Source organism: Gymnoscopelus braueri (genome assembly GCF_963280865.1).
Source record: "Gymnoscopelus braueri genome assembly, chromosome: 24".
Taxonomy (NCBI): Eukaryota; Metazoa; Chordata; class Actinopteri; order Myctophiformes; family Myctophidae; genus Gymnoscopelus; species Gymnoscopelus braueri.
In genome coordinates this window covers 11954860-11974594 of record NC_137626.1, presented here as the reverse complement: position 1 = coordinate 11974594, position 19735 = coordinate 11954860, and the positions used below count along the sequence as shown (strand labels likewise).

The 19735-nt window shown below is 40.5% G+C and overlaps 1 protein-coding gene across 1 annotated transcript in view; it reads right to left on the bottom strand.

Moving 5' to 3' along the window:
* The window catches only part of atp7b (ATPase copper transporting beta), a gene marked incomplete at its 5' end in the record, with an annotated part of 59690 nt that overhangs the window by 19656 nt on the left and 20299 nt on the right, over positions 1-19735 (bottom strand). Inside the window, 7 exons of the mRNA XM_080421947.1 lie at positions 3045-3227; positions 3918-4112; positions 6650-6784; positions 8654-8808; positions 10842-10969; positions 15348-15439; positions 18788-19021. Of these exons, the coding sequence (XP_080278073.1) occupies positions 3045-3227; positions 3918-4112; positions 6650-6784; positions 8654-8808; positions 10842-10969; positions 15348-15439; positions 18788-19021 (1122 nt within the window). The remainder of the gene's footprint in view (positions 1-3044; positions 3228-3917; positions 4113-6649; positions 6785-8653; positions 8809-10841; positions 10970-15347; positions 15440-18787; positions 19022-19735) is intronic.

Here is a 19735-nt window from a genome sequence, read left to right as displayed (position 1 = left end):
AGTACAAAAGTATTGGTATCAAAATGTACTTAAAGTACCAAAAGTAAAAGTACAAAAATGTTTGAAAATAGCCGATCTACAAGCTCACAACGCGTCGTGATGCAACGCGTTGTGAGCTTGTAGTCAAATATCTTTACTTTTCAAATATCCCAGGTATAAAATAGGGCTGAAGTGGTTAATGTATGTTTTATAATGTAATAATCTATATCTGCAAAGTAACTAGTAACTAAAATGTTCAAATAATTGCAGTGGAGTAAATATTTGTCTCTGAGATGTAGTGGAGTAGAAGTAAAAGTATAGACAATTGGAAATACTCCAGTTAAGTAAAAGTACCTCAAAATTGTACTTAAGTACGGTACTTGAGTAAATGTACTTAGTTACTTTACACCACTGATGTACAGACATCTACGGTACATGGCGTGCAAATGACATGCATGAGCGTGTGCACGCACCCACAGTTAATTAGTGGCTTTAACCCATTGAGACCTGAGGCCGATTCTATAAATGTCTTCTAAATCCTAACAAGCTTTCTGAAAAACGTTAAGTCGCTATATCAGTGGTGCTCAAACTTTTTCATGTCAAGGACCCCCAAAATGATATGTATTTTGCTGCTAAAAATGACACAGATTTATTTTCTTTCCCGGTTTTAATGGGTCAATAACTTTTCAGATAGAAACCCTTTGGTGCATCATTGATCTATTCAATCTTCCACCAGTGTATGACATAGAGCAAAATGACCACGCTACAAAAACAACAAAACTTTTCAGGATTCCAATTTTTAAAAAAAGCACAAAAACAAAAATCAGGATTCCAATAAATAAATAGCAAAAATAGCCGATCTACAAGCTCAGAACGCGTCGCGGTGCGGCGCGTTTTGAGCTTGTAGACCGGCTATTTTTTTGCTACTTTTGTGTGACATTCATTTACGAAAAAAGTTAAAATATAGAGATAAGAGGTGTCTAAGGATATTGATTTGATGCTCATATTAACCTTAGGAAGTATCATGTTTTTTATTTACACGTGCATTCCATACGTTCCATAGGGCTGGACCACACATGGACAAATGACATCATCAACTTGCGACGGGCGTTGCCCCTATTGAGTGAAAGATTAATTACTATTTCTAAAATAAAGGAAATATGTAAGGTGTTTTTACATTACATTTTAGTTATGGAGGACAATTATAATGTATTAAAGCTTTCATGACATTCACTTTTACACCACATTCAAAGTCTTTGTCCTGGTCCTTCAAAAGTGTACAAAAAGTTAAAATTCCATTCCAGTGATCAATGGCAGGTGTTTTTCTCTCATATTTGTAAAGCCTTTTCAACTGCAATGAAAAAAGAAATCTTTGCCTGCGGGTGTCGCTGGTGAGGGATTTTGCCTGTCAATCATCGCCTTTGCTCCGCCCCCCCCAAAGGAAAGGATAGGGGAGGGGAGGGGCGAGGAGGAGAGTGGGCGGGATTAATCGACTGTGACCTCACTGTCGAAGGGCCAAGCTCAGATTACTTTTCAGCCTAATTATTCAGAAAACCCCAGACCACAGAAAATCCACTGAATGTTCTAAGTTCAGGTTTTTTGGGTGTAATTGAGGTCATAAAACCCCAAATAAAACATTGAAAATAAAAAAAGTGAAAATGAATGTCATGATACCTTTAAGGCACATTTGGCTTATTAGCCAGGGATCCTTCTAATGTTGGGCTGTGTCAGTATTACGTGCTAAAGTGTGTTATGAACCTTACACTTGGTAATAGTCTTTCCGAGTGTGATTCTGTGTGCTTTATTAATGTGATGTACTGTATTAGATCTCCTCTGGTAGAATGTGTTATTTATTAGTCTCACGTGGTAGTAGATGTTATCTATTAGTCTCACCCAGTGTTGATTTCGTCGACTGAAACTGTGACGAAAAATGTTCGTCGACTACCTTTTTTCACTGACGAAAACTAAATAAAAACGAAATAAAAATGGTGACTAAAACTAAGACTAAATATATTGACAATTTCGTCAACAAATAAAAACTGGACTAAAATGTCAGTGGAGAAGAGATCCAGTAGAACTAAAAGACAAGTCATTTTATGTTTGGTTGCGCTCGGGTGTTGCGCTCTGAAAATAGCAGATCTACAAGCTCACAACGCGTCGCGCTGCGACGCGTTGTGAGCTTGTAGATCGGCTATTTTCAGCATGCAACCAAGTGTAAAATCAGCCATTACGACGCCATCAAGGCACCGCCAAAATACAATTTTAGTCGACTAAATCAAAAGTAGATTTAGTCGACCATAATCTTATGATATTTAGTCGACTAAAACTAGACCAAAACTAAAACATTTCAGATGACAAAAAAAAATTCTGGAACTAAATGGAATTTTGTTCGAAAGACTATGAACTAAAAAACTAAATCAAAATTTGCTGACAAAATCAACACTGTCAGAGACACAGATTCGAAACCCACAGCCTCTGCGCTGGTGGGTGGGCAGATACTTTATCACTGCGCCACCCGGGGCGCCCAGCTTGGGTGAGTTTGAATCATGTCGGCGATGTATTTCATTTCATCCTTCTGGCCTGGCGAACAACTTGTTTTCCATGTGACATTTAACCCATTAAGACCGGGAGAGCATCTCTGTCATTTTAACCCTTTAAGACCCTTGAACGCATCCGTGTCATTTTATATTTCTTTGGCTATTCAAAAAATAGCAGATATACAGGATATACTCATCACCGAGTGCCGCACTATGAGCTTGTACTGTAGATGAGACGTATATTTTTAAAGCGAACATTTGTTACTCAAATCTTTGCTTCTGGGGGGTCCCTGGCACAAAATATTTTGAGACGGGGGTCCGCGGCCAAATACATCATCCTTTTGGGGGTCCTTGACACGAAAAAGTTTGACAACCACTGATATAGCAACATACATTTTTTCAAAAAAACCTAGGACTTAGAAGACATTTTGCAGAATCGGCCTCAGGTCTTATTAATTAAGGGGTTAAGATTTCGCTGGCTGTTCAGAAATAGCAGATCTACAAGCTCAGGAGCTACACCGGTCTCACCATTTTGCAGTGTTTGGCCACGGCCATGCCCAGCGGGTGCTCGCTGCTGTTCTCGGCCGTGCCCACCACGGCGAGGATCCTCCTCAGCGGCATGCGCGCCATCTCCCACAGCACCAGCACGCGCGTCACCCGCGGCACGCCGTTGGTGATCGTGCCGGTCTTGTCGAACATCACCGCACGAATCTGCAAGTGGGGGGGGGGGGGGGGGGGGTTACTCAAATTATTTACTTAACACATTGGGTGCCAGAGGTTTATTAAAATATTATACGTTGAGTGCCAGCATTTCTTCCATCCACTTGCGTTATACATTTCGTGCTGTGAGAAGCCCCGACGCGGAAATGCATGTAAACAAAGCGTGCGTGCGAGACGGCGGAGGGTCCCGACTAACGCCTGGAACAATAATATTTCCAACGCGACCCTCCATTGCAGCGTGATCGCCGATCGAAAACGGCTCGTTTCCACCACATTAAAAAGAAATGGAGATATTAAGCTTTTAATCAAGGAGATAACATTGAAAACGCCGACCGGAAGGATTTTTGACATGGAGCCTCATCCAGCCTCTTCTTCTCAGAAACTGCTTGGGTGATGTCAAAGTTTCGTTTTAGCGCCCCACGTGGCCCACATGTATAAAAATAGAATTGGGTCAAAAACGGTCCGGACCGTTTTCGGCACTTCTCGTTTGGACCCTCAAAAACGGTCCGGACCGTTTTTGGCATTCAATGTGTTAATAATAAATAAAGTAAAAAAAAAATATCCCCATTTTTTACTTAAGTACAGTACTTGAGCAAATGTACTTAGTTACTTTACACCACGGTTGAGTACAGACTGCAACATTCAGACTGTAAACATTTAATAGTGAGGTCAGGTAGTTGCCTTGTGAGCCATCTCCAGCGGCTCGCCTCCCTTGATCAGGATGCCATTCTGAGCTCCGACCCCCGTGCCCACCATGACGGCCGTCGGGGTCGCCAGCCCCAGGGAGCAGGGGCAGGCGATGGACAGAACTGTGATGGAGGTCTGGAAGGCGAAGCGAATGATGACGCCCGTCTTGGAGAGGTTGGGATCATAACCCTGTGAGCAGAAAGCAAGATATGACACAGTCATATTATACCAGGTCGCTTATTTCTCTCACTAAACATGGCAACGTTTTTAGATCCCATATTCTGAGAGGACATTGAGCAACAGCGCCACCTACCATAGAGTTACATACAATGGCCAAACACAGTATTGTGGGTCATCTTTAGATCCCATATTCTGAGAGTACATTGAGCCCTCATTGGCTAAAAAAAACAGCCAATGAGGAAAAAGTCACGACTAGCTGAAGTGTATCTATAGACCAGGGCCCTATTCCTCGAAAGGTGAATTAAATAAGCCTGGCCTTAAGTCAAATCCAGGCTTGACAAAGTCGGGTCCGTATAGCCTGGTTTATTCGGTTCCATGAACGCCAAGCCAGGCTGAAAAGGAGCGACTTTGTCGAGCTAGGCCTTGTCAAGCCAGGCTGTGTCGAGCCAGGATAATGAAGCCAGGCTTCACGCATTTCTATAAAATACCATGAAAGTCGATAGCAGAATCCTTGAACTTGACCAATCACGGAGTCCAAAACCAGAGCGGCGTTCTTCTCTGTGGCTGAACAGCAGCACTGCAGCAGCTCATGAAATCATACAAGGAAGTAAAATGTATTTAAGCAAGAAAGGAAACGCGACCGCAATAAATAGATCCATGGAGAAAGCGTGGCAAAGTATTGCAAGCACACACAGTGTGTGTGTGTGTGTGTGTGTGTGTGTGTGTGTGTGTGTGTGTGTGTGTGTGTGTGTGTGTGTGTGTGTGTGTGTTTGCGACGGACGGGCAACAGGACGGACGGTACGGGGACGGACGGTACGGGGACGGGGTGGGGGACGGGGGGTGGGGGGGCGTTGTACTGCGACGGGGGCCGCAACGGGACGCACGGGACGGACGGGACGGGACGGGACGGGACGGGACGGGACGGGACGGGACGGGACGGGGGGGTTGACCGCGACGGGATGAGCGGGGGACGGGGGACGGGACGAGACACGCAATAACCCCACATTTGCAAGACCACTTTGGTAGAGGTTTGGGTTGTGTAGTTACCTTGCCATCATGATGTAACTCCAAAGGTGGACAAGAAATTAAAAATAATTTCTCCATTGACTAGAAATTAATCATTTAAAATATGCTCCTTATTGACTTACAAAGAGGCTCCTTTAAACCCGTAACTAATTTATATATACATTTAAATATATTTATTTTTATATATATTATATATATATATATATATATATATATATATATATATATATATATATATATATATATATATATATATATATATATATTAGACATTTTTTATAATATTAAAAAAAAATTGTAATATATTATCAAACATCTAACAACAATATGAACTATAGTGTTAACAGAGTGACAATGACATATCACATGAGTCATTGTGAAACAATTATGATTCATGGTCACACACTATTTCAGTAATATAATTACATTGATTATTGATTATTGTATTGATTTCATTTTATTTGAATGCAGGGTCATTCAAATGAGTCCATATACAAACACATGTGTTGAATTAACTGTGGAAAAACTTGAAGAACAAAGGAGACACTGGATTAAGTAAGCTTGGCTGTTAGCCTGCTCCTGACCAGGCTAACTTCACAGCTAAATTGCTATGGTAACTAAGGTAAGCTTGCTTCAATTCTCTTTCGTGGAATCGGGTCATGGCTAAACTTAGCCAGGGTGAACTGGCTAAACTAATCTTCAAGATAATTCAGCTTTCATGGAACCGATTCAGCCCTAATCCTGGCTAAATTAAGCCAGGATAGGGGTTAAAGCCAGGCTTTAGCTCTAATTCACCTTTCGAGGAATAGGGCCCTGGTCTGCAACCTTGGACAACAATGGAATTAACTCACTAAGAAGACCTGAGGCCGACCAGTGGTGGAAAAAGCACTTACATTTTTTACTTGAGTAAAAGTATCAATACCGCAATGTAGAAATGCTCTGTTACAAGTAAAAGGCCTGTGTTCAAAATGTTACTTGAGTAAAAGTACAAAATATACTTAAAGTACCAAAAGTAAAAGTACTAAAATGTTTTTAAATAGCAGATCTACAAGCTCACAACACGTCGCGATGTGACGCGTTGTGAGCTTGTAGATCGGCTATTTTAGCCTATATATATAATAGGGCTAAAGTGGTTAATGTATGTTTTATAATATAATAATGTATATCTAAATCAGTAGTTCTCAAACTTTTTCGTGCCAAGGACCCCCTAAAATTATGTATTTGGGCCCCCCCCATCTGAAAATGTTTTGTGCCAGGGACCCCCAGAAGAGAAAATTTGTGTTTAAAAAAATGCTACATTATTAATTTTTTTCAAACACTTTCAAGATTTTTGAAAAAAGGTATATAAAAAAATAGCAGATGTACAAGCTACAAGTGAGCATGTATATCTGCTGTTTTTGCTAACCACTGTTCTGATGTTACTTTAAATGGGTTAATTGGCAAAACAACTAAATTGGGGAGGAAAAAAAGGATATAAATAATTGAGAGATACTAAAGAGATACTACAATAATGCACTTACTGGGAAGATGTCCTTCACAATGTCGAAGTTGACGAAGCCGATGACCACCCAGGCCATTAGGGTGAGCAAAGACACAATGACGATGAAGGGGACAAAGTAGCTGCTGAGCCTGTCTGCAAACTGCTGGATGGGGGCCTGAGAAATATAGTGACAGACAGACAGACAGACAGACAGACAGACAGACAGACAGACAGACAGACAGACAGACAGACGGATGCAGTGTTAATTTCGTCGGGTAAAACCAGTGGTGTAAAAAGTACTCAAATGTTTTACTTAAGTAAAAGAAGTAAAAGTATCAATACTGCAATGTAGAAGTACTCTGTTACAAGTAAAAGTCCGGAATTCAAAATTTACTTGAGTAAAAGTACAAAAGTATTGGCATCAAAATATACTTAAAGTACAAAAAGTAGAAGTACTCGAATGTTTGAAAATAGCAGATCTTCAAGCTCACAACGCGTCGCGGTGCGATGCGTTGTGAGCTTGTAGATCGGCTATTTTCAAATAGCCTAGGTATAAAATAGGGCTAAAGTGGTTAATGTGTGTTTTATAATGTAATCATTTATATCTGCAAAGTAACTAGTAACTAAAGTTTTCAAATAATTTTAGTGGAGTAAAAGTACAATATTTGCCTCTGAGATGTAGTAGAGTGGAAGTAAAAGTATTGGAAATTGGAAATGAAACGAAATAAAAACTAGGCTATGATCTCTAAAACTGAGACAAAATATATTGACAATTTCGTCGACAAATAAAAACTAGACTAAAATGTTAGTGAGGGACTAGTGGAGAAGAGATCCAGTAGAACTAAAAGATAAGTCATTTTATGTTTGGTTGCGCTCGGTTGGTTGTGCTCTGAAAATAGCCGATCTACAAGCTCACAACGATGTAAGCTTGTAGGCTATTTTCAGCATGCAACCAAGTGTAAAATCAGCCATTACGACGCCATCAAGGCACCGCCAGAATACATTTTAGTCGACAAAATCAACTGTAGATTTAGTCGACTAAACTCTTTTGATATTTGGTCGACTAAAACTAGACTAAAACTAAATGGAATTTAATTCAAAAGTCTATGACTAAACTAAATCAAAATTTGCAGTCAAAATTAACACTGGATGGATGTATAGATGTATATATGTTACAGGGAAAAAGGAGCGCTTGTTTTTACCACCCACCCAGGCAATTCTGTATAACCAACGCTAAAGGGCAATGAATGCAAGCCACACGCATGCACATGCGTGTGTGCGTGTGCGCGCACGCGTGTGCGTGTGTGCATGCGCACACATGCACACATGTGTGTCGTCGTGGACACTGGATAGTAACCATAGACTGTAACCCATGAAAAGATCTATTCTCCCCTTATCGGTTCACAACTCGGACGGCGCTGATTCGACTAGCAGACCTTCGGCCGGTCGGCGCGGGCACTCGCGCCTGGAGGCGCGGGGGCGCGCCTCCTCGGCCTTAAGCTCTGCTGAGTCGGCGCGCCTCCGTCATGGACAATAACTATTATCACGTGTGCGTGTGAACACGTGTTCAGCGTTCCCCTAGCGTAGCTCCCTGGTTGCTATGTGGGGGGGAACAACAAAAGCCAGGTCGGCCTCGCATCAAAGCCCCGCCTCGCGCCTCCTCCTCCTCCTCCTCCTCCTCGCGCCACCTTGTATCAAAGCCCCGCTTCGCGCCTCCCCCTCCTCCTCCCTCTCCTCGCGCCGCCTCGTGTAAAAAACCCTGTCTCGCCTCGCGCCGAAGCCCCGTGCCTAAAAGCGAGCGCTCCTCTTTCAATTTCCCTGGAATGCCAATTTCCCTGTGACATATACAGGTAGATAGGTGGACAGATGGATAGATAGATAGATAGATAGATAGATAGATAGATAGATAGATAGATAGATAGATAGATAGATAGATAGATAGATAGATAGATAGATAGATAGATAGATAGATAGATAGATAGATAGATAGATAGATAGATAGGGATGGATGGATGGATGGATGGAGCGATCAACCTGTCCTCACCTTGGACGTCTGAGCCTCCTCCACCAGTTTGACTATCTGACAGAGGGTGGTGTCTGCGCCGACGTGCGTGGCCTCCACCAGCAGAGATCCGTGAGCGTTGATGGAGCCGGCCATGACGGAGCTGCCGACCTTCTTGCTGACAGGCATGGGCTCACCTGTGTGGAAAACACGAAGAGGAGGCTGCATGCATGGGGATGGAATAGCACTAGATATATATTGGGTGGGAGATAATCTTGCAGTGGGCGGGTGCAGCAGCCAGGGTTGCCAGGTCTGCTTATTATAATTTCCCCGCAAGATGTCATTTGAAAATAGCCGATCTACAGGCTCACAACGCGTCGCATCGCGACGCGTTGTGAGCTTGTAGATCTGCTATTTTCAAATAGCTGATGTATATGTTAAAGTGTTCATGTGGCCCATATTCGCTTCTTTTGGGCTGGTTTTCCTAGACCTGGTTGCTTGTTTCTCTCACAGAATCTGGCAACACTGGCAGCAGCATGCATGCATGTCAGCATAGAGCAGTGGTTCTCAACCTGTGCCACATGATATTTGGGGGGTCCCCAGATGACATTAAAGAGACAATTTAAGGACTTTTTTTCATACCTGAAAAAAAAAGAAAAGGAATGTTTGAAATGAAAAAACTCCTGCATCAAAATTAATGAGCAAATTATACTATAAAAACTGGTGAAATATTGGCCAAATTGTCAAATAATATAAGACAGAGGCAAAAAATGGGCTGATCTACAAGCTCACAACGCCTCGCAACGTTGTGAGCTTGTAGATCAGCTATTTTCATAATATTTATCTGTGGAACCGAGTCAAACTAAATGTAATGCCTGAACTCAAATATGATTATTTTTGGGGGTGAAAAGGTTGAGAACCACTAGCTTAGAGCACTGGTTCTCCACCTTTTCAGGCCGTGACCCCCAAAAAGAATCACATTTGAACTGGGGACCCTTCACCCTGACAAGCACTTGGAATTGTAGGAGTTGAGGCGTTATATTTAGTTTGACTGAGCTATTTTCCAAATGTTTGCCTCTTTCTTATATTACTTTGCCAATGTTTGACCAGTTTTTATAGTATCATTTTTGTTGATTACTTTTGATGCAGAAATGGTCTTTTGTAATGTTTTTTTTTGAAAAGAATCGATTGGGTGGGCCAGCTTTCTATGTGGGCCCAGTGCCCACCCATGGCTGCGACCCTGCTTGCATGCCGTTGCATGCTGAAAATAGCAGATCTGCAAGCTGACAACGCGTTGCAGCGCAATGCAGATCTGCTATTTTCAGAGCGCAACACCCAAGCACAGCCAAACATAAAATGACTTGTCTGTTAGTTCTACTGGATCTCTTCTCCACTAACATTTTAGTCTAGTTTTTATTTGTTGACGAAATTGTCAATATATTTAGTCTTAGTTTTAGTCGTCATAGCTTAGTTTTTATTTAGTTTTTATTTCGTTTTCGTCAGTGAAAAAAGGTAGTCGACCAACATTTGTTGTCATTGTTTAGTCGACGAAATCAACACTGGCGTCACTTCGAGCCGCAAGCTCAGCTTATACATCGACTTTTTTTTCTTTCTTTTACAACAATCTTCGCTTCTGAGGTGGGGGGGGGGGGGGTCCACGGCCAATTACATATCAATTCGGAGGTCCTTGTGGCACGGAAAAGTTTGACAACTACTGATTTAGATGGCATTTGTAGAATAGGCCTCGGGTCTTAACCCCCTTTAAGACCTGGAACGCATCTGTGTCACTTTATTTTACACTTTGGGCTATTCAAAAATAGCAGATCTACAAGCTCACAGCGCGGCACCGAGTGCCGTGCACGCTACGAGCTTGTAGATCTGCTATTTTTTTAAAAATCGTGAAAATGTGTGCAAATCTTTGAATATGTATTGTTTTAAAGTGAACATTTTTAACTCCAATCTTTGCTTCTGGGGGGGTCCCTGGAACAAAATATTTTGAGATGGGGGTCCGCGGCCAAATACATATAATTTTGGGGGTCCTTGACATGAAAAAGATTGAGCACCACTGATATAGAAACATACGTTTTTTCAGAAAACTGTTGGTGATTTAGAAGGCATTTGAAGAATCGGCCTCGGGGTCTTAATGGGTTAAATAAGGGACGGAAAAGCGACTTGTCTTGTGTGACTTATTGTTGCTTAACATGTTATTGAAAATGCCCCGTATATATACCTGTGATAAGGGACTCGTCAGCCATGGAGCTGCCCTCGATCACCTTCCCGTCCACCGGGAACTTCCCTCCGGGGACCACCTTCACGATGTCCCCTCTCTGGACCAGCTCCACGATCACCTGCTCCTCACTCACACACACACACACACACACACACATAAGAGAAAACAAACAACAGGTCACTCAAAGAGTTTGAGTTCATCCTCCGGGAAACGTTCATGAACGCTCATCAAGTTTAACCCATTAATACCTGCAGACGCATCTGTGTCATTTTTAGATTTGAGCTAAAAAAAAGCATTATTTTACCCTTTGGCTATTCAAAAATAGCAGATATACGAGCTCGTAGATCTGCTATTTTTGAAAAGTCGAGAACATTTGTGCAAATCTTTGAATATGTATATTTTTAAAGCGAACATTTTAACTCAAATCTTTGCTTCTGGGGGGGGTCCCTGGAACTAAATATTTTGAGATGGGGGTCCGCGGCCAAATACATATACACGTTGGGGGTCCTTGACATGAAAACGTTTGAAAACCACTGACATAGCAACATACGTTTTTTTTTCTTCAAAAAACTGTTAGGATTTACAAGACATTAAGACATTGTCGAATCGGAACCTCAGGCCTTAATGGGTTATAATTGCAATTAGATTTTGTTGTCTTGCACGCAAGAGGAAGGTTTGGCCATGGGGTGGCAGTGGAGGAAAGGCCATCGTATCATCAAAATCAGTTCCTTGCTGATTGCGTTACATTTCATGGCAATCAATCAGACGGTTAGATAATGAGATACTGTAAATGATAGTGTCTAATTGAAAAGATTTGGCCTAGTGCTGCGTTCACTCTACAGGCGACAAGCAACAGGCAACAGGCCACCAAGCAAGTCTTTTTCAATGGAAGCCAGCAAACACATAGCAACCAACTGACTCCTGACACTTGTGTCACTGGCTGACGTCCAGTGGTGGAAAGTAAATAAGTACATTTACTTAAGTACTGTACTTAAGTAACATTTTGAGGCATTTTTACTCCAATACTTGTACTTCTACTCCACTTCATCTCAGAGGCAAATATTGTACTTTTACTCCATTACAATTATTTGAAAAATGCACTTACTAGTTACTTTGTAGATTTTGACTATTATTACAAAATATGCATTAACCACTACAGCCCTACATACATTTTGGCCATTTTAAAATAGCCAATCTACAAGCTCACAATGCGTCGCGATGCGACGCATTGTGAGCTTGTAGATCTGCTATTTCCAAAGGATTTGCATACATTTGAAAACTTCTGAAATGGGACACTCTGCATAATGAGTACTTTCTACTTTTGGTACTTTAAGTGCATTTTGATACCAATACATTTGTACTTTTACTGAAGTAGATTTTGAATTCCGGACTCTTACTTGTAACAGAGTATTTCTACATTGCAGTATTGATACTTTTACTTAAGTACAAAATGTGAGTGCCTTTTCCACCATTGGTGACGTCACGTGCTACAGAACTAAGTTGAGCCGGCTTAAACTTTTTTCAGCGCTCCAATAATGCAGTGTAGGGTCAATCAATCATAATGCTTTTGTTTTACCATTTCCACTCGCCTTCTCTCTACCCGCAATTCCTGCTCTGTTCCGTGAATGGAAGAAAAACCAGTTCCCTGTGCTGCTTAAAGGGATAATTCACTGAATTATCCCTTTAACCCTATACCCTTTTCAATTAAGGAAAGGATTCCATATAAGCCTGCTTGGCTTGTGGCTTCTTCCTTTTCTCGCACAATAGCTTGTTTCCTTTGATAAGTGTTGTTTCTATTTTATATTACAGTGTGCTAATAAACATTCATTTACTCAGTGTGTGGCCTGAGCAGCACTTAAAGGGATAGTTTACCCAAAAAATGTATTTTTTTCTATCGATTAGTCACCCCATGGAGGTGGAGACTTGAATTAATGGATATTGTTTAGTTTTAGTCGCATTCCTAAGCCAATAATTTGATAACCAGCAGACACAAAGGAGACTCTGTGTGTCTCCTACCGGAACCGCTGCCGGTCATCAAATTATTGGCCTAGGTATGTGACAAACACAAAAAGAATATCCCTGAATTCAAGTCTCCATGGGTGACTAATCGATCGGGGGAAAAAAGTCATTTTGGGGGTGAACTATCCCTTTAAACAGCGACTCAGCAGCAATGTAGCTGACCACACTTGGTCATTTTGTTGCCTTTGTCGCCACCAGTGTGAGCGCAGCATTAGGGTGGTGCTAGGTCACTAATAATGGCCCGACCATTGTGTTGATTTTTACAGCAACTTTTGATTCAGTTTTTGTATTTTTTGAACAAAATGCCATTTAGTTTTAGTCATATTTTAGTCATCTGAAATGTTTTAGTTTTAGTCTAGTTTTAGTCGACTAAATATCATAAGATTATAGTCGACTAAATCTACAGTTGATTCAGTCAACTAAAATGTATTTTGGCGGTGCCTTTGACGGCGTCGTAATGGCTGATTTTACACTTGGCTGCATGCTGAAAATAGCCGATCTACAAGCTCACAACGCGTCGTGCTGCGACGCGTTGTGAGCTTGTAGATCTGCTATTTTCAGAGCGCCACTCCCGAGCGCAACCAAACATAAAATTACTTGTCTTTTAGTTCTACTGGATCTCTTCTCCACTAGTCCCTCCCTGACATTTTAGTCTATATTTGTTGACAAAATTGTCAATATATTTAGTCTTAGTTTTAGTCACAATAGCTTAGTTTTTATTTAGTTTTCGTCAGTGAATAAAGGCAGTCGACGAACATTTTTCGTCATAGTTTTAGTCGACGAATCAACACTGCCCGACCAACAGCGCCTCGGAGCCCCACCGCTGGCGTCCACCTGATGTTTACCTCATGATGGAGAGGTTGAGGCCGAACGTGACCACAGTAGATGTTTACCCAGTGGTGTAAAAAGTACTCAAATGTTTTACTTAAGAAAAGCATCAATACTGCAATGTAGAAGTACTCTGTTACAAGTAAAAGTCCGGAATTCAAAATTTACTTGAGTAAAAGTACAAAAGTATTGGCATCAAAATATACTTAAAGTACAACAAGTAGAAGTACTCGAATGTTTGAAAATAGCAGATCTACAAGCTCACAACGTGTCGCGGTGCGACGCGTTGTGAGCTTGTAGATCGGCTATTTTCAAATAGCCTAATTAATGTGTGTTTTATAATGTAATCATTTATATCTGCAAAGTAACTAAAGTACAAATAATTGTAGTGGAGTAAAAGTAAAATGTTTGCCTCTGAGATGTAGTGGAGTAGAAGTAAAAGTATAGACAATTGGAAATACTCCAGTAAAGTAAAAGTACCTCAAAATTGTACTTAAGTACAGTACTTGAGTAAATGTATTTAGTTACTTTTTTTTCTTTTCTTTTTTTTATCCCGCGATTTTTGTAACCCATTTTTTTTTCACCCGGTGCCAATTTCCTAAGTGATCCTGGGCGCTACACCAGCCCTACACCAGCACTACACCAGTCCCCCACAGCCTGGGGAGGCCAGGGCCGAGCTCATGCTTCCTTCAGTGCATGAGAGCCAACTGACCTTCTTGTCACCTGACAGGGGGGAGTTTCCCTGGTAGGACGTAGCGCGTGTTAGGAACACGTTATTCCAACCAGTTCCCTTCCCCTCCATCAGGCGCCCCGGCTGTCATGGGGGAGGCGGTATAGTGACCAGGATTACTACATGTTTTTGTGAGGGTATTAACTACCCTGGGAGACACGGGGAGAACATGCAAACTCCACACAGAGTAGGCCCTTTCGCCAACCCCACCTAGGGTATGGGCGGAGGAGAAGACACGCCCCCAGTGCCCACAGCGTCCCCGGCGGGAATCGAACCCAGGACCTTCTTGCTGTGAGGCGACAGCGCTACCGACTGCGCCACCGTGCCAACTGCGCCACCGTGCCCCCTTTTTTTATTTAGTTACTTTACACCACTGGCCTAGCGTGACCACAGTAGATGTTTACCTGATGATGGAGAGGTTGGGGCCTAGCGTGACCACAGTCAGTGGTGGAAAAAGTACTCCGATATTTTACTTAAGTAAAAGTATTAATACTGCAATATAAAAATACTCTGTTACAAGTAAAAGTCCGGAATTCAAAATTTACCTGAGTAAAAGTACAAAAGTATTGGTATCAAAATGTACTTAAAGTACCAAAAGTAAAAGTACAAAAATGTTTGAAAATAGCAGATCTACAAGCTCACAACGCATCGCGATGCGACGCGTTGTGAGCTTGTAGATCGGCTATTTTCAAATAGCCTAGGTATAAAATAGGGCTAAAGTGGTTAATGTATGTTTTATAATGTAATAATTTATATCTGCAAAGTAACTAGTAACTAAAGTTTTCAAATAATTGTAGTGGAGTAAAAAGTACAATATTGCTTCTGAGATGTAGTGGAGTAGAAGTAAAAGTACCTCAAAATTGTACTTAAGTACAGTACTTGAGTAAATGTACTTAGTTACTTTACACCACTGACCAGTAGATGTTTACCTGATGATGGAGAGGTTGGGGCCTAGCGTGACCACAGTAGCGTCGGTGGCCTGAAGTGACATTAACTTGGCCAAGGCTTCTGACGTCTTACTCTGGAAAGAAGACATGACATTTTAGGCCGAGCAGGTCAAGGATGCTGATAATCAGTGGTGGGAAAAGTACTTGAATGTTTTACTTAAGTAAAAGTATCAATACTGCAATGAAGAAGTACTCGATTACAAGTACAAGTCTGGAATTCAAAATGTACTTGAGAAAAGTACAAAAGTATTGGTATCAAAATGTACTTAAAGTACCAAATGTAAAAGTACTAAAATGTTTCAAAATAGCCGATCTACAAGCTCACAACGTGTTGCATCACGTTGTGAGCTTTATTTTCAAATAGCCTAGGTATAAAATTTTCTAATTTTATACCTAGTTTTCTTTATACCTAGTAAATTTTATACCTAGTAAATTTTATACCTTTTATACCTACCTTTCAATTTTCAAAACGTTGTGAGCATTATTTTCAAATAGCCTAGGTATAAAATAGGGCTAAAGTGGTTAATGTGTGTTTTAGAATGTAATAATTTATATCTGCAAAGTAACTAGTAACAACAAAAATAAAATAAAATAATTGTAGTGACGAAACACTTCCTATTCCAGGAACATCAACAGGCTAGTCCAGGCTCTTATTTTTTAGCAAAACCAAAAATAAAAGCCTAGAGATCGAGGCTAGCCGTCAGATGACACGGCATATTGTGACTGTCACGCCCAGAACTAGGTTATTTGACACACTTTGCTTTGCCGCCACTAATAAACAACTGTCACATTCAGTGGTGTAAAGTAACTAAGTACATTTACTTAAGTACTGTACTTAAGTACAATTTTGAGGTATTTGTACTTTACTGGAGTATTTCCAATTTCCAGTACTTTTACTTCTACTCCACTACACCTCAGAGGCAAATATTGTACTTTTACTCCACTACAATTATTTGGAAACTTTAGTTACTAGTTACTTTGCAGATATAAAGTATGAAATTATAAAACATACATTAACCACCTCCTGTGGAAGTCCTGTTCTATACCTAGGCTATTTGAAAATAGCTATTTTGAAATATTTAGTACTTTTACTTTTGGTACTTTAAGTACATTTTGATGCCAATACTTTTGTACTTTTACTCAAGTGAATTTTTAATTCTGGACTTTTACTTGTAACAGAGTATTTTTATATTGCAGTATTGGTACTTTTACTTAAGTAAAGAATTTGAGTACTTTTTCCACCACTGGTTGTTTGTTAACCAGGGTCACAAGCATATCTCATAATAAAAGAATAATAAGTCATATAATATAAAAGAGATAATCGACTCATATGACATAAAATGACGTCAGAGGCTATTAAAACGTCCACTCACAAGACAACTGCTACCTGAGGTCATGGTGGTCAAACTTCTATGAGAAATGTGTAGTATGAATGTACCGTGTGTTTTTCTTTTTGCATAAAACGTATGGAAACAAAATAAGTATTTGGTATGGGACACTACAATGTCTGCAAAGTGACAACACACACATTATAATGTCTCTATCAGATACGGATAAAACTGGTGTTCTGACACAATTCTACACTGGAATTCTACACGAAATGCGTATTTTTCATCCATGAACCGTTGCACTATTCAAACAGATGGAGAAAGTTGACAAATCAAGTGCTGGAGCAAAGAGAAATATCCGTTTAGACGTGCGTTGCGAGGTGTGCCTTTAGGCCTGTCACAATTATTACATAATCGCCTAGTCGCAATTATTTGAGATAATCACAATCATTTTGCATAATCGTCATAATCGTCATAATCGTCATAATCGTTTCCATGCTGATTTTTTTTTCAAACATTTTCCAAAATTAGCAGAAATAGCTGATCTACAAGCTTACAGCTTACAGCTTGTAGATCAGTTATTTAGGCTATTTTTATATTAATTGTATTATTTTGAAAATATAAAATTTGTAAATGTGTCAGTAATTCCTTTGTATATTTAAGTTATCAGTAAGGTGTCACCTGCCCTGTGCTATTGTTTTATTACAAAGCCTAAAAACCCAACAGAAATAAAAAAATGTATTCATATTTTCCAATGCCCAATGCCAAAAACACGATTAAATCTTTAATCGCAATTATTTGTGTGAAACTAACTCATTAACATAACCCTTTAAGACCGGGAACGCATCCGTGTCATTTTAGATTTATTTGGCTATTCAAAAATAGCAGATATACAATGCTCATAGCGCTATGAGCTTGTATATCTGCTATTTTTGAAAAATCTTGAACATTATGTGCAAATCTTTGAATATATATGTTTTTTAAAGCGAACATTGTTAACTCAAGTATTTGCTTCTGGGGGATTCTACAAATGTCTTCTAAATCCTAACAGTTTTTCTTTTTAAACATCGCTATAATCAGTGGTGCTCAAACATGTCAAGGACCCCCAAAATGACATGTATTTGGCCACGAACCCCCCATCTCAAAATATGTCGTTCCAGGGACCCCACCAGAAGCAAAGAATTTGAGTTTAAAACGTTCGCTTAAAAAATATATATATATTATTCAAAGATGTTCACGATTAAAAAAATAAATAAATGCAGATCTACAAGCTCATAGCGCGGCAGAGTGCCGCGCTATGAACTTGTAGATCTGCTATTTTTGAATAGCCCAAAGAAATCTTAACTCTTTGACTGCCCCGGATGGGAATTCCCGTTTGAATTTTTTGGTCTTTTTTTTTTTTGGTTTATCTCAAAGGAACTAGGAGATAACGCTATCCAACAAATTGCTGCTCCATTCACTTCAATGTTAAAAAACAAACAGAGGAAAAATGCACCTTTTTCCTGGCACTGGGACGACACAGTCTGAAATAAGTCTGGCAGTGAAAGAGTTAAAGACGGGGTGCCGTGATTTTCAGTGATTTTTTCCCCCCCTAAAACATAATCATCAGGTATTATGGTTATACAAGGAGGAAGATTTCTTTTCAAAAAAGTGTACAGAAAGTGTTAAAATTATGTTTTTATGTGGACACGCCTCCAGTTCATTAAGTATACCTGGTTCTCACCTTAGCACCTCCTCCATCACCTTAGCACCACCCACCTGTCCTAGTCCCTCCTCCTCCTCATGCCCACACCTGTTGTGTTATGATAATGAGGGGGAGGGTATATCTTTACTGTGTCATTAAATGGCTGTTTTTCTATTGGCACGTTTGACCCTCAAGGTTTCAGCCTCGAGGAAGAAACTCAAAATAGTCAGAGAAGACATAAAACACCATAAAAACACCACCAGGGGGGCTTAATGAAGTTCTATCAACCTCATAGACACATGAAAAACAGAAAAAGTGCAAAACCATGGCACCACCTCTTTAAGTGACACCGATGCGTTCCCGGATCGAATGTGTAATAATCGTGACAGCTCCCTACGTACAGTACGCACCTTTACGATGTGCTCCAGCCAACGTCCGAGGGCGATGAACACGAAGAGCATGGGCGGAGTGTCAAAGAAGGTGACGGGGCTCAGTGTGGACTTCTCCGCCATGGCTATGACGAGAACCACACAGGAGTAGAGGTAGGCCACGGACGTGGCGAGGACGATCAGCACGTCCATGTTGGCCGTGCGGTGACTCAGCGAGCGGTACGCCTGGACGTAAAAGTAACGGCCTCCAAAGATCTGGAAGGGTGGAGAGAGAGAGGGACAAAGATGTACAGCAGATCTACAAGCTCACAGCGCGTCACGGTGCGACGCGTTTTAGATCGGCTATTTTCAAATAGCCTAGGTATAAGATAGGGCTAAAGTGGTTAATGTGTGTTTTATAGGGGTGTGCCGATACACTAATTTCACCAAACGATACGATACGATATTTGGCTCACAACTTCGATACGATTTCGATACGATACGATACGCACTTTTTTTATTATGAGGGAGATATATGGGGGAGAAAAAAAGCAAATGCAAACAAACAATTCTGTTTTTGCATTATTCAGATATGCGAACTTGTAGCTTTTCAGCTACAATAGCCATTTTTAATCCAAATAGGGCAATAGTGTGACACCTGACCCGAAAAAAAAACAACATGTTGTCACCCTATTCACCTCGGGGCTGTTTGCATGCCTGATTATTATTATTGTAAAAAAAAATGAAAACGTTATTTTTTCCCCCCAAAACGATACATATCGTCACGAAAACGTATCGCGATATATCGCGGGACGATATATCGGCACACCCCTAGTGTTTTATAATGTAATCATTTATATCTGCAAAGTAACTAGTAACTAAAGTTTTCAAATAATTGTAAAAGTACAATATTTGCCTCTGAGATGTAGTGGAGTAGAAGTAAAAGTATTGGAAATTGGAAACACTCAAGTAAAGTACAAATACCTCAAA